General features: G+C 36.9%; 1 protein-coding gene across 1 annotated transcript in view; it reads left to right on the top strand.

Moving 5' to 3' along the window:
* DARS1 (aspartyl-tRNA synthetase 1) overlaps positions 1 to 24,926 on the top strand; it is a gene marked incomplete at its 5' end in the record, with an annotated part of 68,243 nt that overhangs the window by 30,169 nt on the left and 13,148 nt on the right. Inside the window, 6 exons of the mRNA XM_079710397.1 lie at positions 7,522 to 7,624; positions 11,174 to 11,254; positions 12,268 to 12,327; positions 13,799 to 13,910; positions 14,752 to 14,886; positions 17,006 to 17,153. Coding sequence (XP_079566523.1) covers positions 7,522 to 7,624; positions 11,174 to 11,254; positions 12,268 to 12,327; positions 13,799 to 13,910; positions 14,752 to 14,886; positions 17,006 to 17,153 — 639 coding nt within the window. The remainder of the gene's footprint in view (positions 1 to 7,521; positions 7,625 to 11,173; positions 11,255 to 12,267; positions 12,328 to 13,798; positions 13,911 to 14,751; positions 14,887 to 17,005; positions 17,154 to 24,926) is intronic.

Below are 24,926 nucleotides of genomic sequence, written 5' to 3'. Positions count from 1 at the left end.
GAGAATGCATTATTTCAAAGTGAGCTGATGTTGCATTCTGGAGTATTTAAAATTTGGTGCTAATTTGTAAGTCTGTAACAGAACTGTCGAGTGCAGTATTCAGTACATGATCTTACTAGCTGTGTGATCTCGGGCTAATTACTTGACCTTTCAGAGTCTCTGTTTTTTCAACTATAAATTGTTAGTGGCACCTACCTTCACACAGGAACTGGAACATAAAAGGAAACTGCCAGAGTGACATGGGAATAATAATACTTTAAGTATTTGTATATATTAAGATCAGTTTCATTTGAGCTGTAAAAATAAAACTGCTTCTTCAACCTTAAATATGGAGAACATGAACAAAACTAATGTAGAAGAATGACACAAAATTTATGATGCATTCCATATTTTTTGCAAATGAAAAAAAATGTGGAGGAGTATAGTAAACAGTAATTATAGGAAGAAGGGGTTGGGTATATGACGGGGAACTTAAAATTTAAAATTTACATGTTATTTAACATTGGAATTGTTAACAATAGAAAAGTATATTCTTTTACAATAAAAAAATAAGTTTTTGAAATAATGTTTAGAAAACACTGTTTAAAAAATAACTTAAAGATATAAGAGCAGGGGCTTCCCTGGTGGCGCAGTGGCTGAGAATCTGCCTGCTAATGCAGAGGACACGGGTTCGAGCCCTGGTCTGGGAGGATCCCACATGCCGCAGAGCAACTAGGCCCGTGAGCCACAACTACTGAGCCTGCACGTCTGGAGCCTGTGCTCCACAACAAGAGAGACCCGCACACCGCGATGAAGAGTGGCGCCTGCTTGCCACAACTAGAGAAAGCCCTCGCACAGAAATGAAGACCCAACACAGCAAAAATTAATTAATTAATTAATAAACTCCTACCCCCAACATCTTCTTAAAAAAAAAATATATATATATATATATATATATATATAAAAGAGCAAACCTTGCCATTTTCCATCCCTCACTGGTGAGGGGTAGTGTGAATTGGGGGTGATTATTCTTTGTTCTCCAAGAGGACTTGTCAGAGTCAGAACCTCCCACTGGGACCCAGTGACAAAAAAATAGATGAAGTACTTCTTTCCCAGATCTATTTCTCCACCATTTGTATGCAAGATGGTGACCTCTTTGACTAGAGCCCATACTGTTAAATTCCTTTTCACCTATAAATCAGCAGCTACCCTCACCAACAGCCTTTTCTCAGTCATTGTGATTCTTATGCCCTATCCCAGTGTTCTCCAAAGTGTGATTTGCTCAAGATTACCCACTGAAGGAAAGAAAATAATTAAACTTGTTTCTTTCCTTTCCTTCCTTCCTTTTTGATCTGAAAGTGTAAGAAAAATTTTGAGTTTTTCTAATAGTTAATTTATAGATAAACACTGGGCCTATCACTTGGATTGCATTTCAGAAGGTCACATGTCACTTATAGCATGTAAGGTCTCTGAAGGAAGACTGCAGGATTCCAGTAACACAAAGGTGCTAACACTGGTACCCCAACCCTCTGGTTCACTTTCTGCATATTGTAGCCAATTGAAGTTTACTGTGCCTGGCTAACTGGTTTGGGGGGATTATATTTATTTATATTTATTAAAATAACAGACTGACCCTCAGAAAATGGACAAAGGATTTCTATCAAGAGACTATAGAATGAAGGTAAAACTTAAAACATACACACAACAAGAAAATGCTAACACTGACACTTACCGTGTGGGATCTTTGTATCAGCCATATTATGAAGTGGTGGTGGTGGTGGTGGTGGTGGTGGTGGTGTTTTAATGATAATCCAGTCAGATCTGACAAGATTTCATTACTCCCCTAGCTAGATAGAAATTATCAGGAAAACTGTGAAGTATGGATTTGCTATTGCTAATTATGGATCATTATTGCTAATTATGAATCTCCAAGTTTATATTTGCCTAAAGCTAATATTTACATTTAGTATTACATGTATATAATTTTAAAATAAATAAAATATATACATATTGAGGTGCATACTCCCCATTTTTTTTACTGGTAAAGTAAATCAGATTATCAAAAATGTAGATAGCTGCTCAACCCTATAGTTGATATATTAACTATCTATAGCTATTATTATTAAGCCTATATGTGAGGTTAACGTCTGTCTATTAACCCTATAGTTTATATATTTAAGTATTCTCTCCCTTTTGAAACATGTTACTTTCTTGGACCTCTGATGCCATTCATTTCGTTTTTTGGGGTTTTTTTTTAAGTCTCTTCTTCTCTCCCACCTAGAGTTCTGTCATGATCTTCAGCATTTCTGAAGGATAGTAAACAATAGGTATAAGTGAGATTTGCCCCCCAAAAACTGATTTGTGTGACAAAACCAAGAAGTAATTCCAGATAAGTTGTTTTAAGATTGTTTTAGGCAGTGCTGATTTTGAAATGTGTTTATAACCCCTACGTCCTTACCTTGAGTAGTCAATTTGAAGAGGCCAGTTTTGGATAAATTCTGCTGTATTTGATAAGAAATGGATAAATTCTGCTGTATTTGATAAGAAATCAACCCTAATGTTTCATAGTCAAATTTTGTGTATCTGTTTTTTTTAAATCTCTTTACAATGCATAATACCCACTGTAGGTTTGCAGTGTGTATGTAATGATATACAACATTAAAGAATAAGGCAGTACGCAGTAGTGCATTATTTTAGACTGTGAAGCTTACTTCCTTCAAGTACTGAAACTATTTTGACAACTTTAACAGACTCTTTGAGGCCTGTTTTTTTACATTCTTCCTTTTCCTTAATGGCACAAGGCCACTATTGTGAATGTCTATTACTGTGCTAGATTATAATGTGTTGTTTGCCACTTTCATGTTTTTGTTTGTTTTGCTTTGTTTTTTTTGTTTGTTTTTGTTTTTGTTTTTTGCGGTACGCGGGCCTCTCACTGTTGTGGCCTCTCCCGTTGCGGAGCACAGGCTCCGGACGCGCAGGCTCTGCGGCCATGGCTCACGGGCCCAGCCGCTCCGCGGCATGTGGGATCTTCCTGGACCGGGGCACGAACCCGTGTCCCCTGCATCGGCAGGCGGACTCTCAACCAGTGCGCCACCAGGGAAGCCCTTGCTTTGTTTTTTAATATATATTCTTCAGCAGTCAGCTGTTACTTAATATAACAGTTGTGCCTACTTCTAATAGTTCCAACACATTTTTTTTAGTTTGTTGCTTCTTACGTAATATAGACATGAAAACTTACAATCAAGATTGATAGAACTACAGATAACGGAAGTATCCCTGTGGTTATTAGGGAGGCCCTAAATAGTAAACCGTATGGCACTCATGTTGGAAAGATGGTATTTTATTCCTTCAGATAACCGAGTACTGTTTGTTTTTTTCCCCAAGTTGCATGGGGTTTTTATGTTGTTTATTTTAATTTATTTTATTTATTTTGGGCTGTGTTGGGTCTTCGTTTCTGTGCGAGGGCTTTCTCTAGATGCGACGAGCGGGGGCCACTGTTCGTCGCCGTGCGCAGGCCTCTCACTGTCGCGGCCTCTCTTGTTGCGGAGCACAGGTTCCAGACGCGCAGGCTCAGTAGTTGTGGCTCACGGGCCTAGTTGCTCCGCGACATGTGGGATCTTCCCAGACTAGGGCTCGAACCCGTGTCCCCTGCATTGGCAGGCAGATTCTTAACCACTGTGCCACCAGGGAAACCCCAAGTTGTGTGTTTTATAATTGCTTCAGTAATTCATACATTATATCATTTGTTTAAAAATTGAAAAAGCCCACAAACTTGATAGCCCACTCAAAATATTTTTATAATTTACTTTATATAAAGAATGGAGATTTTTACAATTTTTTTTCCTAAAGGCAGTTTATGTTCAAAGTAAACAAATGAAATTGAACGGTTGACAGTTCCTAATAGATGACATAAAATCTTTTGTGCTTATTAAGGCATTTTTAATGTCAAGGCTCTACTAATTTTATTTGTAGAGTGGTTCCTTATATGCAGGGGGTAAAAGGGTGGTTGGAAAATGAAAGAGGTATAAAAAAAACGCTGTGACAGTGTGTTTTGGGAGGTGTTGGTAATAATAAAAATAGCTGACTCAGCTCTTGAAAAGATATTTTTAATTTACTTCATCCATTTCTCCTACTATAAAGTAGTTCCCAGGAAGCTCCCAGGAGCTTCCACCATGGATTTGTTTTTTATTTCCTGCCATATCATCTATAAAAACTGAAGGCTTTTAGTTGCCTGTTAGACATAACAAGACGTAGTGACATATTAGTTTCAAAATGTAAAGCAGACTTTAATAGGATCTTTTTATGGCAGCAGTCAACCTGTAGTCTATATACAATATAGTATTAAGCCATCTTAACACACAGTGTCAGTTAAAATCATGTTAGACTTTTTCTACAAAGTGGAATTTTATCCTTCTATTGGCAGTTAGCTTATTCAAGTATTCCAATACCTCTTGAATTGAGTCTAATTATACACACACATATACACATAAAGCCTGCATAATCTTTTACTAGTTTGAACTAACAAGTTCTAGTCTGACCCTTTTTCATAAATTTGACTCTTTTTAATTTTGTTTTAATGTTTTTTGCTTCTGAATTCATTCACATCAACAATAGGGATAGATAGAAATAGATGAGGATATAGAGATAGAGATATTAGAACTAAATTATTTTACCAAGATCTAAGTCTGCTATTCTATTAATAGTATATAGGTGCTAGAAATAATACGGAAAAATACTGAGATCGGAAGGGCAAAAAATTAATTATAGGAATCTTCTGTATCTAGTTAATCCCTCCTTCTTTATCCAGTAGAGCAATTTGTGATAGCAGAAGTTTAGCTTTGGCCCTAGCTTAGAAATATGTCAGGTTTTCAGAAGTTCTTTTGTGAGTTGTTTAGTACTGGAAACAATGTTTAAACTAGTGGTAGTTTTCTAGTCTAGCTGATCAAGTATTTTAGCACATAATATTGAATAAATGAACTAAAGGTAGTCTTAGTTTCAAGTTTCAGGTTCTGGATAAAAGGCGTCATCTGGTTACTTTTGAGAGAGGAAGAAAATAAAATTTTGTTTTCTTCGATTGGACTGTCAGCTAGCCTTGGGCAGTATATTTGACCACATTCCAGCTTCTTTTTGGAAGGACACTCGCTTAGTGCTCAATCCTTAAGAGTAGATATGTTTAACGTGAAGTTGGCTTGAAAAAAACTTCCTAGTAACTTCCTCTTACTAGGGAGTCCAAGGGGGTGAGGTAAGAGAACCAGGTGAGTCAGGGACATAGTCGGACTGTCTCAGGGTGGGCCTCTAGTAGGGGCAGGTCAGGTTACTCCATGAAGCAATACACTGATTAGTAAGGAAGAGAAAACCTTCCTCATAGAAACATGTGAGATAAGCAGCAGAATTCTCACAAGGTCTGAATTATATACTCAGGTATCAAGCTTACACATGCAAACAGATGAAGCAATGGTAGGTGGCAGTCATATTGAAGAAAGATTCAATGACCCCGGATTCCCAGTATTAGAAGGCCCTTTTATCAATAAACTGAAGCCCTTGATCCCCTCATGTCTCAGAGGAGTCTTATTTTAGTTCACCAACCACCTCTTTTACCATAATAAATTTTGAGTTTCTTCAGTACACAAGATTTTTAGCTAGATATTAGGTGATAGATCTAGTGCAGAAGAATTATGAGAGTGCAAGAAGTATGTGTACTGTTGATTTTTTTTTTTAAGGTAGTTGGTAACAGACGTTATAGAACTCCAGGCAGTGTAGCAAAGTGAAAATTTTTCTGTCTTAGTTCACCATTTTTCACCTATTATCTTCATTATGATCCTTTTCCAACCCAAATGTTTGTTGAAGTGGATTGTAGTGTTCTCCTGTGTAAAATAAGTATTGTTAGATTTCTGGAATCTTGTCAAATCACACCACAACTACTAAGGACCCAGTTCCTTATCAGAATGAATAGACTTTTTCTTAGGAAAGTTATATCTTGTTGCTTTGCTTTGTTTAGATTCTGGTCATCCATCTTGCAGGATTTTAAGTAGGGACTTGAGCCATGAGACCATAACACAAAAGTTAACTGGGCTTATGATAGCAGGTAAACAGGGAGTCCAGGACAGATTTTCCTAATCCATTTTTGCCCTTTCTGTTATGCCAGCTGCCGCAGGAAATCCACTCTTTCCCAGTTGTCACTTTGGCATTTTTCTTCCTTCCTTCTCTTTTCAACTCACTTCTACAGCTCCAGTTACCACCTGAGAGTTTTTTTTTTTAATAAATTTATTTATTTGTTTGTTTGTTTATTTATGGCTGCATTGGGTCTTCATTGCGGTGCGCTGGCTTCTCTTGTTGAAGAGTCCAGGTTCTAGGTGCATGAGCTTCATTAGTCGTGGCACGCAGACTCAGTATTTGTGGCACACGGGCTTAGTTGCTCCGTGGCATGTGGGACTTCCCAGACCAGGGCTCCAACCCGTGTCCTCTGCGTTGGCAGGTGGATTCTTAACCACTGTGCCACCAGGGAAGTCCCTGCAAGTTTTAATTAATAGTTTTACACGGGGAATTGCCTTTGGCCAATTGAGCTGCCATCATACTGACATCACTCTCCAAGATCTGAAAGTTAAATCTTATCCTTTTCCACAAATGTACTATGACACAAATAATTATCTCAGAATTTGAGTGTCTGGTGTTCAAAATTCAAGTTTGTTACAAAATTAAACTGGTCAGGAGATGCATTTATTTTATTCTTAGTATATATTAAGCTTCATATAGATATTCTTAAATAGAATTACACATTCCAATAGGCTATCTGTCACAAATCCAATGACAGTGTGTACTCAGAAACTATAGGCAATGAGGATTTAATCGCAGCACCCTAATGTCCTCTTATTACCTTGAAATCTTTTCAGTTGACCTTCTATTATTTAATTCCATTACATACCAGTAATTGCATTTACTGAAGCCAGTGCTTCTCCTTATAGGAAATGCTGATCTTAGTAAATTTCAACTATAAGCAGGGAAATGTTCTTTAATAAATAATTGAGGACTTCCCTGGTGGTCCAGCAGTTAAGACTCGAAGCTCCCAATGCAGGGGGCCTGGGTTCGTTCCCCGGTCAGGGAACTAGATCCCGCATGCATGCCGCGACTAAGAGTCTACATGCCACAACTTAGATCCCACACATGGCAATGAAGGTCCTGCGTGCTGCAACTAAGACCCGGCGCAGCCAAATAAAATAAATAAATATTAAAATAAAAATAAAATAAAATAATAATTGAAAGACTTTTTCACAGTTCAGTCCTGGTCTTGTTACCCCTGATGTCTAGAGTATTTTATATATAGTAACTAAATTATGGAATCTGGAAAATCATCTCCTCAAGAAATCTCACAAGGTGTGCTACATAGTAGCTTATTGTAAATAGGTTAAAGAGACTGGCTTTATCTCAAGTGGCTTACTATGTTAAAGAAGAATTTAATATATTCAGCTTTACTGTTGCAACATCAAATGAATTCTGACACCTCTGATGAGATGATTAAAGTTGGACATTTTTTTCTTTCGACAGCATTAACAAAGAGAGCATCATAGATGTGGAAGGTGTTGTGAGAAAAGTGAATCAGAAAATTGGAAGCTGTACGCAGCAAGATGTAGAGTTACATGTTCAAAAGGTAATTTTTTTCAAAATATAAAATTGTATACAGAAATAGATGAACTAGTTCTTATCACTAGATACATCAAGTCTATATGTTCTTTTTTAATTTTTGGCTGCATTGGGTCTTCGTTGCTGTGCACAGGCTTTCTCTAGTTGCAGTGAGCGGGGGCTATTCTTCATTACAGTACACGGGCTTCTCATTGCGGGGGCTTCTCTTGTTGTGGAGCACGGGCTCTAGTCTAGGCGTGCAGGCTTCAGTAGTTGTGGCACGTGGGCTCAGTAGTTGTGGCTTGCGGGCTCTAGAGCGCAGGCTCAGTAGTTGTGGCACACGGGCTTAGTTGCTCCGCAGCATGTGGGATCTTCCTGGACCAGGGCTCGAACCCGTGTCCCCTGCATTGGCAGGAGGATTCTTAATCACTGTACCACCAGGGAAATCCCTATATGTTCTTAATAATTAGAGTGGATGTAAAATATTGAGATTTATAAATTGATTACTGACTCAGTTAGCTTTTGTTATATAACAAACCACCTCAATACTTAGCGACTTAAAACAACAAAAACATTTATTTGCTCATGATTCTGTGCAATTTGGGAATGAGGGTCAGCCTATCTGGGATGGCTCATCTGCACCACATGACATTGCCTGGGGTCACTGATATTTCTGGGACATCTCCCTGTGGCCTCTCCTCATCCAGCAGGCTTGCCCAGCCTTGTTGACATGGTACATCTACCATAGTCACATATGGAAAAGTATAAAACACATCTAAAAAGCTTTATTCACTATTATAAACCTATTTTGCTGTGAACTTTCTTTTAATGATGTACTTCTGAAGGTTGATTAGTTATACTAACTCTTAATCATTATATTTCCTTATAATCATTGTATTTCTACTATTTTACAGTATGAAGAAGTCAAGAGACAATACTATATTGGACTTACATTCCAGCAATAACTTTTTCATACAAGATTTATCCCACATCATTTTCTTAGACATAAAAACTAAAAATGCTTACCATCATTGACTTTTAAAATCTTATAAGTGAACTCGCATGTATTTAATACTATTGAAATAATCCTGCAATTTTGAACCTGCAGTCTCAGATCCAGGTCCAGTTTATGTCTACAATATTCATCATTGAATTTCTTTTACAGAGTAGTCCTTTCCCATCCTTACCCCTGTGTGTGTGTGTGTGTGTGTATAGGCGCGCGCATGAGTGCGCACACATATATGGGATAGAACAGACAGACAGATGCAGAAAGACAGATTCACCCATACACAGTAATTTGGGAGTAAGGTTGTATTTAATTGAAATTGACTGTCACGGAACTCTTCAAGACTTAGAAAATCTTGCATTTTTTACCGACCTAACTTGCCAAATTACCTTGTTCTCTTTGTGTAAGTCTTATTTCAAACTAACCCCTCCATGAAGTCTGCAACCTAGTAAAGGCAAACTGACCTAAAGGTGTGCTGACCAAAAAAAAAAACCCAAAAAACCCTATCTTCGAATAACATGTTTTTCAACACTTGAATAAATAAGATTTTAGTGAGTAGAGCAAGTAAATGTAATTTTTAAATATTCTAATTAGGGGCTTCCCTGGTGGCGCAGTGGTTGAGAGTCTGCCTGCCGATGCAGGGGACACGGGTTCGTGCCCCAGTCCAGGAAGATCCCACATGCCGCGGAGTGGCTAGGCCCATGAGCCATGGCCCCTGGGCCTGCACGTCCGGAGCCTGTGCTCCGCAACAGGAGAGGCCCGCGTACCACGAAAAAAAAAAAATTCTAATTATCTAGTGTTTGGTTCAACCTTAATAAACATTAAATATAAAGCCTAAAGAGCTTACCCACATATTTTGCCTGAATAAAAATAATTATAAAGTATCTCACAAAGCATAAAATATTGTATACGAAATAGAATTTTGTAATAAGCAGTGACTCTCTTTTATCATTTATTTATTCAGCCAGCAGTTACTGAGTATATACTTTGTGCCAAGCACTATGTGAAGTTCTGGGGATGAAAGTGCTCACGACCTAATGAAGGAGATGATGAATTTCTAGTAGTTAGAAAAATGAAAGAGGTAGCTGTCCAGTTCTCCAACTTTGCATTGGAGATCAAGTTTCTGTTAACTCATCAAAGGGAAGCATGACAACTTGGGTATAGGGGGTGGTGACAGATAATTCTATTTTAATGCTATGAAGAGGACTGGAGTATCCTTCTGATACTTTTTATTCAAGTGTCTGAGCTGAATGCTAAATGTGATTTACCAACTGGAAGAATATAATTTCCTTTCTGGAATTAACTAAATAAGGTCTATTTCCCTCTTGCGCTTTAGCAGGTTTTCCAGGCATAGTTGGGAATAACTAATAGGGTAACATGTTTTTTTAAGAGTGGCTAAAAAATCCCAAGCTCATTCTTTATAACCTAACTGCTTTTTTTTTTTTTTTTTTTTTTGCCTTACGCGGGCCTCTCACTGTTGTGGCCTCTCCCGTTGCGGAGCACAGGCTCCGGACGCGCAGGCCCAGCGGCCATGGCTCACGGGCCCAGCCGCTCCGCGGCATGTGGGATCTTCCCGGACCGGAGCACGAACCCGTGTCCCCTGCATCGGCAGGCGGACCCTCAACCACTGCGCCACCAGGGAAGCCCCTTTTTTTTTCTTTTTTTGCGGTACGCGGGCCTCTCACTGTTGTGGCCTCTCCCGTTGCGGAGCACAGGCTCTGGACGCGCAGGCTCAGCGGCCATGGCTCACGGGCCCAGCCGCTCCGCGGCATGTGGGATCTTCCCGGACTGGGGCACGAACCCATGTCCCCTGCATCGGCAGGCGGTCTCTCAACTGCTGCACCACCAGGGAATCCCCCTAACTGCTTTTTAGCACTAAAATGTGCAGTTAGTGTGAGTTAGGGATTTTAACACCATAAAGGAACACCTTCTACAGCAGCTCCCAACCAGGAGAGCAGCAGGAAATGAGCTATAACATACTTGATAAAAGAAAGCAGTGAGGGATATTTAGAAAACGAATGAGGAAAGGAAAGAGAGGTACAGCAGAATTGAGCTGACTTTGGTCCTAGTGGTAGAAATGGCCAGATGCTATTAACAATTATAATAACTTATTTGTTAATGGCTCTTTCAAACGAGCAAAGTGTTTTCTTATTCATTATTCCATTTGATTCTTACCGCAGACCTTATTTTACAGAAGACTGTTGAAGCGCTAGGTAAAGTGATTTGCCTAACAACAGCTTTTATGTGACAAAGAGAGGCCTTAAGCCAGACCCCTCGACTCCAGTTATTACTTATTTAAGACATTGGTATGCACCTTAGAGTTTACAAAGTATTTGTACCTATGTTATCTCATTTGACTATTCCAGCAACCCAGGGATGTACACAAGAAATATTATTATCTCCATTTTATAGGTGAAAAAACATGTACCATCTTTGATTTTAGCAAGTAGTTTCAGTTAAAGATGTATGCAAACATTGTTTCTCATGTTAAGTCAACTGTAGATTTTTTTTAAACAAAAGATAACAGGTTTTGTGTGTTTCTTGATATTTTTGGTAATCTCTCACTTTCAGATTTATGTGATCAGTTCAGCTGAACCCCGCCTGCCTCTGCAGCTGGACGATGCCGTTCGTCCTGAGGTGGAAGGAGAAGAGGTGAAAATTACACTTTTGAAATAATGTGTTTCCTCTGTATGTTTAGTTTGCAAAACATTGAAAACTTGATGTGCTACTTTTGTAGGAAGGGTACCTATGAATTGATTTGAGCTTCATTTTTATTTAAACGTACTCTTACATTAACAATTCTCAAACATTTTGGTCTCAGGATTCCTTTACATTCTTAAAAATAATTGACCCCACAAGCTTTTGTTTTTGTAGGTATACCTATCAATATTTACAGTATTAGAAGTTAAAACAAAATTTTTAATATTTATGACATTATTAAAAATAATATAATTAGATTATGTGTCTGTATTCCTATATAAATAATAAAAACAGCAGTAACATTTTATGAAAAGTATTTTCAAAAACAAAATATAATTTAGTGTCAAGAGTGACATTGTGTCACATGTCTACATTGTTGGTAATATCTGGCTCAATACACAACAATTAGATTTTCATATCTGCCTCTACATTCATTCTGTTGTGATAGCACACATCATGAAGCCTTTGGAAACTTTCTCAGTATAGTCAGGAAAAAATGAGAGTGAAAAGGTATTATTATGAAAAATAAGTTTGACTTACCAGACTCCCTGAAAGTGTATCGGGTACCTTCACTGGTGCCCTGAACATACTTTGAGAACCACTATTCTATGTCAGCTTTTATCTGTTCCTTCACTCTTCAACTAGCAGGTAAAATCCGGGGATCAATGAAGGTGCCGGTTGTTAATTATTCTGATATCCCAATAATGAATCAAGGGGTTTGGGGGCAGCAGGTGGAAAAAAAGCATTAACCTCAGTTCATTCTCATTTCTCTTCTTTCTAGCTCTTGCTTTTAACAATAACTTCTCTCTGGCTCCACTTCTTGTATCTTGAATCTTTGATTTGGGGGTATAACATGAACACACGTGAACACACCTATTCTTACTTAAAAATTAACATGGCTCCTGCGAGTGTTGTTTGTGTCCTTAAAAAAATTAGTAAAATCTGTTTTTTCATCTTTTTTTTAGGAAGGAAGAGCTACTGTTAACCAAGATACAAGATTAGACAACAGAGTCATTGATCTTAGGGTATGCCTCATTTGTTTATTTAGTGACATGATTGTGCTGACATCAAGGTGGGCAAGGATACCATACCTGACTCAGGTTTATAGAAAAAATCAGCATTTGCCTGTATGTAATATGATAATACAAGAAGTAATTTACCTTTCTGACTGACCCTTCCCCTAAAAAGAATTGTAGGCAACAAGGACAGTTGAGTAATAGTTCACAAGATACTGACTTGCTTCATGTTAAAATGACAAAGGAACATGAAGCTAATAAATGGTCTTGCTTCCAGGTAGTACCTGTTTCAAACAAGGTAGTCAACAAGTGAAAACATAACCATTAATATCACTACAAAATTGTGAAAGAAGTTATGTGTACATTTTAGAACGACCAGGTGGAGATTAGTAGTTAATGCCTTAACTCTTTGAATTTGATCTGAGCACAGAGTTAATAATAATAACAAAGAAGTAGTTGGCCCTGGTGGTTTATATAGTAATCTCATAGGTCTTCTGTTTCCCTTTCTGGTTTGGTAGCAAGTGAAAGAGTTCAGTGGTTTCATCATTGTAGTAAAACCAATGTCATCTCTCTTTCTTAATGTTTGACCATATCATCCTCCTTTACTTAAATAAAACCTTTCTGCCCTTATTGTACGCTCATGTTTCCCCTGATTATTTGCTTTTTGTCTGCTTTTACCTTTTCCATTTTAATTTATAGTATATAGAAAAGGCTAGCAATAATCAAGTCCTTTTGGTACTGCCTAGAAACCTCAGGTTTTTCATAATTTTTGCCACAGTACTTAGACATCCTACTGTATTTGCTATTTGCTCACACAAGTTATTGGTTGTGCCTCTAGAATTTGGCCTGAAGAGTATTTTTCTTTGACCTCAATTTTTTTTTTAATTTAAATTCATTGCCATCATTGAAAAATGGAGGGTTTTCGCATTAAATCTAGATTGCTTTTCTTAAAAAGTTGGAGGTGAACCCATCAATACTGGGCCCATGTAGCAAAATTAGCTAGTACTCTATATTGAGCATTCTGTTCTCTACCGTGCCCTGCACCACCCAGGAAGTACCATTCATTCATTCCATTTGTTATTTGTCTGGCCCTTGTAAGCATTCATCTTTTTAACCCCTACTTTGACTTTACATTTTGGGAAACATTCTATACATAAGTAACTTGAAATCTTTTACACACCTTAGATTATGTCTAAACTATATCTAATTTAACCCCAAACCAGTTTTTTAATAGACTCTCAGTTTAGCAAAGTCAAGAGTTGGAGAGGTTGGAAATAAAGGGAAAAATTTGCATTCTCCTTCTATAATATGAAAAATTCCAAGATATATCCTTATATTGATTGTCATGTAACCTAACTTTTCTCTCATATAATGAATTGTTTTCTCTATGAACTTTCCAGGCAGGTGGCCTGATTAGAAAATACTCCATCTCAGTTAATGTGTCAAATTGATTTAATTAGGTTTTATTATTGTCTTATAGACGTCAACTAGTCAGGCAGTCTTCCGTTTCCAGTCTGGCATCTGCCATCTTTTCCGAGAAACTTTAATTAACAAGGGTTTTGTGGAGATCCAAACTCCTAAAATCATCTCAGGTATGCTTTAAGATATTTCTCTTAGTTTTTTAAAATAAATTGCTTTCCCCCAAGTTGATTCATATTAGGTTTTCATTTTGGTTTTGGTTTTTTAATTTGAGACTCCCAAGTGTCCCTTGAGGTTTATTGCCATGAGACTATTTTGAAGACTATGCTATATAGCAGCAATCACACATCACTAACACCAGTAATACTAAATCCCCTTATTTCAGGAGTCATTATGTGATAATGATTATAAAATGAGGCAATAACACATGAAGCAGTATTTTTATTAATGTAAGGTACACCAGAAACTACTTTCCTTATGTAGGTTTCTTTCTAATTGGTATTGCAGTTGTTTTTTGTATAAACTCCATTGTAAAATTACTAAATACTACAGATGGGAAAATCTCATTAATTCTCATTCTTACATGAGAAACTTACATTAATTATTCTTAACCATTTAACCTTTTTAGATTTACTTAAATAACAAGAAAAAGTATGTTATAATTTAATTATAAATTAAAAATTGAATATTACATTATTGATAATTAGAAAATTATTAAGAATATCACATCTTTTTTCCTTTAAAAAAATTTTTTTACAACTCCAGAGTAGCTTTAATAGATTTGAAATTGATGCAGAAAGAGAGCATATATATCCAAAGAAGTAAGTCTGTCCTAAATATAAACTGTTTAGAATCAGGTATAAGACATATATAGATTATGGTTTCTCTGCAATTCTTGATTTTCCAGGTTTTTTTGTTTTGTTTTAGTGAAGTACTTGAATCAGTAGTATAAACTTTTTACTGGAAGTTTGCGTTGATAAGCTTACAGTTAATTATAACGTGTTTTCATTTCAGCTGCCAGTGAAGGAGGAGCCAATGTATTTACTGTGTCATATTTTAAAAATAATGCATACCTGGCTCAGTCTCCACAGCTGTACAAGCAAATGTGTATTTGTGCTGATTTTGAGAAGGTTTTCTGTATTGGACCAGGTAAGGTTTTTGGCAGTTACGGTTTTCTCAAAATTCATTAATTGTACCATAGTAATGGTTTTAGAAACACATTTTACATAAAAACATTTTGAAAGCTTAAATCCTTTTATATGCTGACTACATAAACACTAGACCTGGAGGTAAAAATGACAAGGTACTTAGGTAGACATTCTAAATAATGTATTTTGTTGTCCTTGATAGCTCCTTTACTACTGTTGTAAGTTTACAAATGTGCCACTGTTTACTTCACTACCGATTTTATTGCAAAGCTGTTCTGTTTTACTATTACTGTTTATACTGTTCTTAGTATTGATAATATGCTAAAGTCCATTAGAAATTACTACAAATGTCTGATATTTAATAGATTATATTAACATGTTTTTTAAGATATAGTTGTTACAAGTCAAACATGGACACATAATCATGTGGCAAATTCTTTTATTTATTTATTTATTTATTTATTGGCTGCAGTGGGTCTTTGTTGCTACGCGTGGGCTTTCTCTGGTTGCGGCAAAGGGGGGCTACTCTTCATTGCAGTGCATGTGGGCTTCTCATTGCGGTGGCTTCTTTTGTTGTAGAGCACAGGCTGTAGGTGCATGGGCTTCAGTAGTTGTGGCTCGCGGGCTCTAGAGCGCAGGCTCAGTAGTTGTGGCTCACGGGCCCAGCCGCTCCGCGGCATGTGGGGCTTTCCCAGACTAGGGCTTGAACCCACGTCCCCTGTATTGGCAGGCGGATTCTTAACCACTGCGCCACCAGGGAAGTCCAGCAAACTCTTTTATGAAGCTAATTATAAGCAAAAACTAGCTTTACTTCATTCTTTAAAACTTAGCAAATTACTTTATATATGTAAGTTTTTTGATAGCTTAATAAAAATTAAATACCTGCTAATAGAGAAACTGAAAATATCATTAAGTTTCTTAATTTTCTGAATTCATTAAACAATTATATGTTGAACACCTGCTGCATATACAGCCTTGCTCTAGGTTCCATGTACATAAAAGAAGAATCAGCCAGTACTTTTCAAATGTTAATGTGCACATGAATCACCTGGGGACCTTGTTAAAATGCAGATTCTGACCAGTAGGTCTGTGGTGAGGCTTGAGATTCTGCAATTCTCACAAGCTTCCAGGTACTGCTGATGCTGCTGATTTGCAGACAGACCATGCTTTGAGTGACAAGGGAATAAACATTGTCCCTGCTTCCAAGACAGAATGAGACATGCATTCATAGAGCAGTCACAGGGAGTAATCAAGTGATTTTCACAGCAAAAAATCAGATTGTGCTGTACCATCAGCAGATTGGCGTTAATTATATAGTGTAGATAGTGTAAAAAAAGAGAGAAGATGGAATTTGCTAGAGTCACCATAAAAGAGAATTCATACTGAAGTAGGTTCTAAGGACAGAGTGGGAGATATAGACAATGGAGATGACATTCTAGTCAGAGGAAGCAGGATGAGTAAAGTGCATGGGAGAAAATAAAAATAAGACTAGTTAATATTAAGAAATGGGAAATACAGGGTAGGACTAAATTATGAAAGCATAAAGGTTTTAGACATTTTGTCATTTTATGTCTTATTGCAGTAGTCATTTGGGAACCATTGTAAGTTACTGAGCAAGGATGTTTTATAGGAATATCAGTCTTGCAGTGGTATGAAAAATGGAGCAGAGCTAGAGTCAGGAAGGCTGGAAAGGAGGAAAGTGCAGTGAGGATAATAAGAACTGGACTGAGGTAATGGCTGGAGTGTGTATAATGTTACTTCATTTGCACAGATTGCATTTAGCTTGAGTCCAGTTTTAATAAAATTGAGAACTCACTATATTGAATCTATTTTAATTATTGAGAAGGCACTTCAGGATCTTGCATTCCCTTGGGATTTTCACGAGCCTCATTTATTAATTTACATTTGTTACAGCTTTTACATGACTGTAGGAATTTGTAATGATCTTGCCGTCCATGAGAATGCTGAAACAGATATCTTATCAAAGATTTTTCTGACCCTATAATGATAATGAAAATAGTGACATTGGAGTACTAGTAAATAGGATTTGATATTTGAATCCCAGTTTCTCCAAAATTTAAAACAACATGTACTATGCATTTCTTTTATTAATGTTACAGTATTCAGAGCTGAAGACTCTAATACCCACAGACATCTAACTGAGTTTGTTGGTTTGGATATTGAAATGGCTTTTAATTACCATTACCATGAAGTTGTGGAAGAAATTGCTGACACTTTAGTACAAATATTCAAAGGACTTCAAGAAAGGTAAAAATATATATATTTTATAGCCTTAGATGGATATAATTTTCAAATCAGCTTAAGTTCTTCAAAATAAAGCAATTCTGAAATATGTAAACTAAGTTTTTATTGGGAAGAGGAAAAAAAAGACTTGCCAGTTAGTTGATCAGTTAATTAGTGGAAAAATCCACACTCGAAATATTAACTTCTGAATCCTAGTCAGTTGGGACTACAGCTAGTTAACCTAATCTTCGTGGAGAAGTTTACCAGATTGTGAATTGCCTAACTATATTTGTTTTTTCCTCTATATTGACATCCTGAATTTCTCAGAAATAGAGCATGTGTTACTTTTATAGCAGTTTATTATTTGGTAAGTACTGTGGGGTTCAGAGCTTGGATTCAGCTAGATCCAGGTTGTGGGATCAAATCCCAACTCTGCTATTATCTGTGTGGGCGTTGTGCAAGTTAACTCTGTGCCTCAGTTTCCTCTGCTGTTTTAAGTGACGATAATATTACTACTTAACTCAGAGGTCAAGAGTCCCTTTAGTCTTTCAGTTTCTAATCTTTACTGAATCTGTGTAAATTAAGCCTGTGTCAGGAATGTTAATTCTTAGATCAATTAATATTTACAATGAGTTCTCAGTAGAGATTAGAAACTAGTATACTGAAGGGACTTTCAGCTTATTTGGGCCTGGTGAATTGACACATTTATAGAAAATTATTAGGCATGTTCTGAGTGTTCAGAAAATTGAATTATGTAAAATGTTCACTTCAGGTACACCCTCTAAGCTGGCAGATAGTTTCTCACTCAAAAGGACGTTGAAAGTTGTTTACTTGTGATAATGTTTACAATAGAGAAAATAAGAAAAGAAGATGGAAAGCAGGTTAACTAGGATCAAGAGAGTCTTTTTTTTTTCTTTTTGCCATACTTGTGACAGTACTGCAAGTATTAAGTTGGATATAACAGATTTATCTAGCACTTTGATAGCTGACAAAGGACTGTATTTGAAATTTCTATTTGAAGACCACTGATTTAACTATTAGTTGATGTATTTGGATATGTTTCATTAATACTTAAAGAGTTCAAAAATATTTTGAAACTTTTTTACGCCATTGCAAGTCTAATGAATAATTTCAAGAACATAGAAATTAATCATTGATCTTATAAAAATACTGTAGCATAGCACCAGTATTTTCCAGGCATTCTATTCATTGCGTTGTACCTTTGATGAATAGTTAATTGTATACAGCCTTTTTTTCCCCTAATTACATTTATTGTTTTCTTTCTGATTTTATTAATACAAGCAATACATATTTATTGCAGACAGCTAGAAGTAAAAGCATAAACATTAACAATTACCCATAATCCCACCCCCCAGAGATAACCATCATTAACATTTTGATGCATTTTTAAAAATTGAGGTGTAATTGACCTACATCACTACGTTAGTTCCAGTGCACAACACAGTGATTCCATATTTCTGTACATTACAAAATGATCGCCATGATATGTCTAGTTACCATCTGTCACCATACAAAGCTTTTACAATACAATTGACTATATTCCTCATGCTGTGGATTTTATCCCCATGACTTTTTTTTTGGAACTGGAAATTTATTCTTCTTAGTCCCCCTTACCTATTCCAGTCATCCCCCAAACCCCCTTCTTCCACTGTGGTCTGCTAGTTCTCTGTGGCGTCTGTTTCTGTTTTGTTATGTTTCTTAATTTCTTTTGTTTTTTAGATTCCCCATATAAATGAAATCATATGGTATTTGTCTTTCTCTGTCTGACTTACTTCGTTTAGCATAATACCCTCTAGATTCATCCATGTTGTTGCAGATGACAAGATTTCATTCCTTTTATGGCTAAGTAATATTCCACTGTGTATATATACACTACATCTTCTTTATTCATCTGTCAGTGGACACTTAGGTTGCTTCCATATCTTGGCTATTGTAATCATAATGCTGGAGTAAACATAGGGGTGTATATATATTTTTGAATTGGTGTTTTTATTTCTTCAGAAAAATATCCAGAATTGGAACTGCTGGATTGTACCTATTTTTAATTTTTTGAGGAACCTCTATACTGTTCTCTATAATGGCTGTATCACTTTACATTCCTACCAACAGTACACAAGGGTTTCCTTTCCTCCACATTCTCACCAGAACTTATTATTTGTTGTCTTTTTGATAATAGTCATTCTGACAGGTGTGAGGTGATATCTCATTGCAGTTTCGATTTGTATTTCCCTGATGATTAGCAACACTGAGCATCTTTCCATGTGTCTGTTGCCCATCTGTGTGTCTTCTTTGTAAAAATGTCTACTCAGATGCTCTGCCCGTGTTTAAATAGGGTTTTTTGGTTTTTTGATGTTGAGTTGTATGAGTAATTTGTATATTTTGGATATCAACCCCTTATCAGATATATCATTTGCAAATATCTTCTCCCATTCAGTAGGCAGCATTGCCATTTTGTTAATAGTTTCCTTCACTGTGCAAAAGCGCTTTAGTTTAATGTAGTCCCATTTGTTTATTATTGCTTTTGTTTCCCTTGCCTGAGGAGACAGATCCAAAAAAATATTGCTAAGGCCAATGTCATTGAACGTAATGCCTATGTTTTCTTCTAGGACTTTTATGGCTTCAGGTCTTATATTTAGGTCTTCAGTGCATTTCGAGTTTATTTTTGTATATGGTGTGAGAAAGTCCAGTTTGATTCTTTGACAAGTAGCTATCCAGTTTTCCCACCACCATTTATTGAAGAGGCTGTTTTTTCCCCATTGTATATACTTGTCTCCTTTGTTGTAGATTAATTGACCATATAAGTGTGGGTTAATTTCTGAGCTCTCTGGGGTTAATTTCTGAGCTCTCTGTTGTCTTCCATTGATCTGTGTGTCTGTTTTTGTACCAGTACCCTACTGCTTGGATGATGGTAGCTTTGTAGTATAGTTTGAGTCAGGAAGCATGATACCTCCAGCTTTGTTCTTCGTTCAAGATTGTTTTGGCTGTTCAGGTCTTTTCTGTTTCCATGCAACTTTTAGAATTATTTGTTCTAGTTCTGTGGAAAAATGCCACTTTTATTTTGCTAGGGATTGCATTGAATCTGTAGATTGCCTAGAGTAGTATGGTCATTTTAACAATATTAATTCCTCCAATCCATGAACATGGTATATCTTTCCATTTGTTTGTATCATCTTCACTTTCTCTCATCAGTGTCTTATAGTATTCTGAGTACAGGTCTTTTACCTCCTTGGTTAGATTTATTCCTAGATATTTTAATCTTTGTAATGCAATTGTAAATGGGATTGTTTTCTTAATTCCTCTTTCTGATAGTTAAATATTATTGTATAGAAACACAACAGATTTCTGTATATTAATTTTGTACCCTGCAACTTTACTGAATTCATTGGTGAGTGCTAATAGTTTTCTGGAGTCATCTTTAGGATTTTCAATGTATAGTATCATGTCATCTGAACCAGTGACAGTTTTACTTCTTTCCATTTGGATTCCTTTTATATCTTTTTCTTGTCTGATTGCTGTGGCTAGGACTTCCAATTCTGTGTTGAATTAAAGTGGCAAGAGTGGGCACCTTTATCTTGTTCCTGATCTTGGAGAAAATACTTTTAGCTTTTCACCATTGAATATGATATTAGCTTTGGGCTTGTCATTATGGCCTTATGTTGAGGTATGTTCCCTCTGTACGCACTTTGTTGAGAGTTTTTATCATAAATGGATATTGAATTTTGTCAGAAGGTTTTCTGTATCTGTTGAGATGATAATATGATTTTTATTCCTCAGTTTTTGGTGTGGTGTATCACATTGATTGATTTGTGGATGTTGAACCATCTTTGCATTCCTGGGATAAATCCCACTTGATCGTGATGTATGATCCTTTTCATGTATTGTTGGCTTCAGTTTGCTAGTTTTTAAGGATTTTTGCATCTATGTTTATCAGGGATATGGGCGTATGGTTTTCTTTTTTTGTCTGGTTTTGGTGTCAGTGTGATGCTGGCCTTATGTAATGAGTTTGGAAGTGCTTCTTCCTCTGGAATTTTTTTTGAATAGGTTGAGAAATATATGTGTTAATTCTTCTTTAAAAGTTTGATAGAATTCACCTGTGTAGCCATCTGGTCTTGGACTTTTGTTTGTTGGGAGTTTTTTTTATTACTGATTCAATATCATCATAGTTGGTCCATTCATGTTTTCTGTTTCTTCCTGATTCAGTCTTGGGAGATTTTATAGGAGATTGTATAGGATCTCTAGGAGTTTGTCCATTTCTTCTAGGTTGTTCATTTTATTGGCATATAGCTATTCATAGTAATCTCTTATGATCCTTTGTATTTCTGTGGTGTCGATTGTAACTTCTTTTTCATTTCTGATGATATTGATTTGGGTTCTCTTTTTTTCTTGATGAGTCTGGCTAAAGTTTTATCAATTTTATCTTTTCAAAGAACCATTTCTTGATTTCATTGATCTTTCCTTTTTTTTTAAGTCTCTTAATTCATTTATTTTTCACTCTGATCATTATTACTTTTTTCCATATAGTAACCTTGGGTTTTGCTTGTTTCTAATTTCTTCATGTGTAAGTTTAGCTTGTTTGAGATTTTTCTTATTTCCTGAGGTAGGCTTGTATCACTATAAACTTCCCTCTTAGAACTACTTTGGCTGCATTCTGTAGATTTTGGATTGATGTGTTTTCATTTTCATTTGTCTCCAGGTATTTTTTTATTTCCTCTTTCATATCTTCTGTAACCCATTGGTTGTTGAGAACCATATTGTTTAGCCTTTATGTATTAGTGGTTTTTGCAGGTTTTTTTCTTGTAGTTGATTTCTAGTCTCATTGCATGTGGTCGGAAAAAATGCTTGATAGGAATTTAATCTTCTTAAATTTATTGAGACTTATTTTGTGGCCTACCATGTGATCTATCCTGGAGAATGTTCCATGTGTACTTGAAAATAATGTGCATTCTGCTACTTTTGGATGGAATGTTCTCTCTATATATACATCTATTATTAAGTCCATTTGGTCTGATGTGTCATTTAAGGTCAGTGTTTCCTTACTGATTTTCTGTCTGGGTGATGTGTCTAGTGATGTAAGTGGGGTGTTAAAGTCCCCTACTGTTTTGTGTTATTGTCAGTTTCTCCCTTATGTTTGTTAATACTTGCTTTATGTATTTAGGTGCTCCTATGTTGGATGCATATATATTTATAATTGTTAGATCTTCTTGTTGGATTGATCCCTTTATCATTATGTAATGTCCTTCTCATTTCCATTTGCATGGAATACTTTTTTCCATCCCCTCACTTTCAGTCTGAGTATATCTTTAGATGTGAAGTGAGTCTTGGAAGCAGCATATTTGTGGGTCTTGTTTATCCATTCAGCCACTCTGTGTCTTTTGTTTGGAGCATTTAGTCCATTTACATTCAAAGTAATTATTGATAGGTATGTTTTTACTGCCATTTTGTGACTTGCTTTCGGGTTGTTTTTGTAATTCTATTTTGTTCTTTCTTCTTTTTGCTTTCTTCTTCCCTGTGATTTGATGACTATCTTTAGTGTTAATATGAATTCCTTTCTCTTTTGTGTGTCTGTATCTGTTATAGATTTTTGGCTTATGGTTACCATGAGGTTTATATATAGCAACCTATGTACATACATTATTATTTTAAGTTGATCTCTCAAGTTCAAATGCATTTCAATAACCCTGTGTTTTTACTCTCCTCCCCCACATTTAATGTTTTTGACATCATATTTTATGTCTTTTTATTTTATTTTATTTTATTTTTTTATTTTTTTATTTTTTTTTAGTGGTACGCGGGCCTCTCACCGCTGTGGCCTCTCCCGCTGTGGAGCACAGGCTCCGGATGTGCAGGCTCAGCAGCCATGGCTCATGGGCCCAGCCGCTCCACGGCATGTGGGATCCTCCCAGCCCGGGGCACGAACCTGTGTCCCCTGCATCGGCAGGCGGACTCCCAACCACAGCACCACCAGAGAAGCCCTATTTTGTGTATTTCTTAACTTATTGTGGATATAGATGATTTTACTACTTTTGTCTTTTAACCTTCCTGCTAGCCTTATATGTGGTTGATCTACTACCTTTACCATATATTTGCCTTTACCAATGAGAATTTTTCTTTGTAATTTTCCTATTTCTAGTTGTGGCCTTCTGATTGTTTGTTTTTGGCTGCTCTGCGCAGCTTGCGGTACCTTACTTCCCTGACCAGGGATTGAACCCGGCCTCCACAGTGGAAGTGTGGAGTCTTAACCACTGGACCGCCAGAGAATTCCCTAGTTGTGGCCTTTCTTTCCCCATTTGAGAAGTCCCTTTAACATTTCTTACAAAGCCAGTTTTGTGGTACTGAACTCTTAGCTTTTGCTTGTCTGTAAAACACTTTATCTTTCCTTTAAATTTGAATGATAGCCTCCCTTGCCAGATAGAGTATTCTTGATTGTAGGTTTATTAACTTCAATTACTTTAAATATATGGTTCCATTCCCTTCTGGCCTACAAAGTTTCTGCTAAAAAGTCAGCCGACAGTTTTATAGGAGTTCCTTTGTATGTATCTAGTTACTTTTCCCTTGCTGCTTTTAATATTCTCTGTATTTAATTTTTGCCTAATTACACTGTGACTTGGTGTGGACCTCTTTGGGTTGATCTTATTTGGGACTCTCTGTACTTCGTGGACCTGGATATCTGTTTCCTTTCCAAGGTTAGGGAAGTTTTCTGCTATTGTGTCTTCAAATGCGTTCTCTGCCACTTTTTTCTCCTTCTGGCACCCCTATAATGTGAATGTTAGTCTGCTTGATGTTGTCCCAGAGGTCACTTAAACTGTCCTCATTTTTTTTAATTCTTTTTTTCTGTTCAACTTGAGTGGTTTAGACTATTTTGTCTTCCAGTTCACTAAATTGTTCCTCTGTATCATCTAATCTACTGTTGATTCCTTCTAGTGTATTTATTTGTTACTATATTCTTCATCTCTGTTTGGTTCTTATATTTAATAACTGTTAAACTTCTCATTGTGTTTATCTATTCTTCTCTCAAGTGAATTGAGCATCTTTATGACCATTACCTTGATTTTTTTTTTTTTTTGTCATGCTGCATGGCTTATGAGATCTTAGCTCCCCAACCAGGAATTGAACCCAGGTCCCCGCAGTCAAAGCACCAAGTCCTAACCATTGGACCACCACCAGGGAATTCCCTACCTTGAACTCTTTATCGGGTAAATTGCTTATCTCCACTTCACTTAGCTCTTCTTCTGGGGTTTTATCTTGTTCCTTTGTTTTGAAAATATTCCAGTATCACCTTATTTTGCCTGATTCTCTGTTTTTATTTCTATGTATTAGGTAGGTTGATTATGTTTCTTGATCTTGGAGAAGTGGCCCTATGTAGGAGACATCGTATAGGGCCCAGCAGCACACTCACCTCTGTTCACCAGAGCAATATGCTCTAGGGGGTGCCTGCGGTATGAGTTGTGTAGGCCCTTCTGTTATGGCAGGGCTGACTTCTGTGGGCATGCTGATAGGCTTGGCTGGCCCCCAGCCCAGTTGGTTGCCAAGCGCTGCCTAGTGCAGAGCCTGCTGGTTACTGGTGGGCAGCACAGGTCCCAGGACTGGTGCTGGCCCACTATTTGGTAGGGCCCAATCCTGGGCCCTCTTGTGGGCAGGACCAGATCCTAGGGTGGCTGGGGGCTTTGGAGGAAAGGGGTCTACAGCTACTACTGGCCTGCTGGTTGATGGGGCTTTATCCTTGTGTGGTTGGCTGCTTGGCCTGGGGCTTCCCAGGACTAGTGCTGACTGGCTGGT

The sequence above is a fragment of the Hyperoodon ampullatus genome (assembly GCF_949752795.1).
Source record: "Hyperoodon ampullatus genome assembly, chromosome: 8".
NCBI lineage: Eukaryota > Metazoa > Chordata > Mammalia > Artiodactyla > Ziphiidae > Hyperoodon > Hyperoodon ampullatus.
Note: the sequence above shows the minus strand (reverse complement) of the source record. Positions and strands in the feature narration are given on the sequence as shown.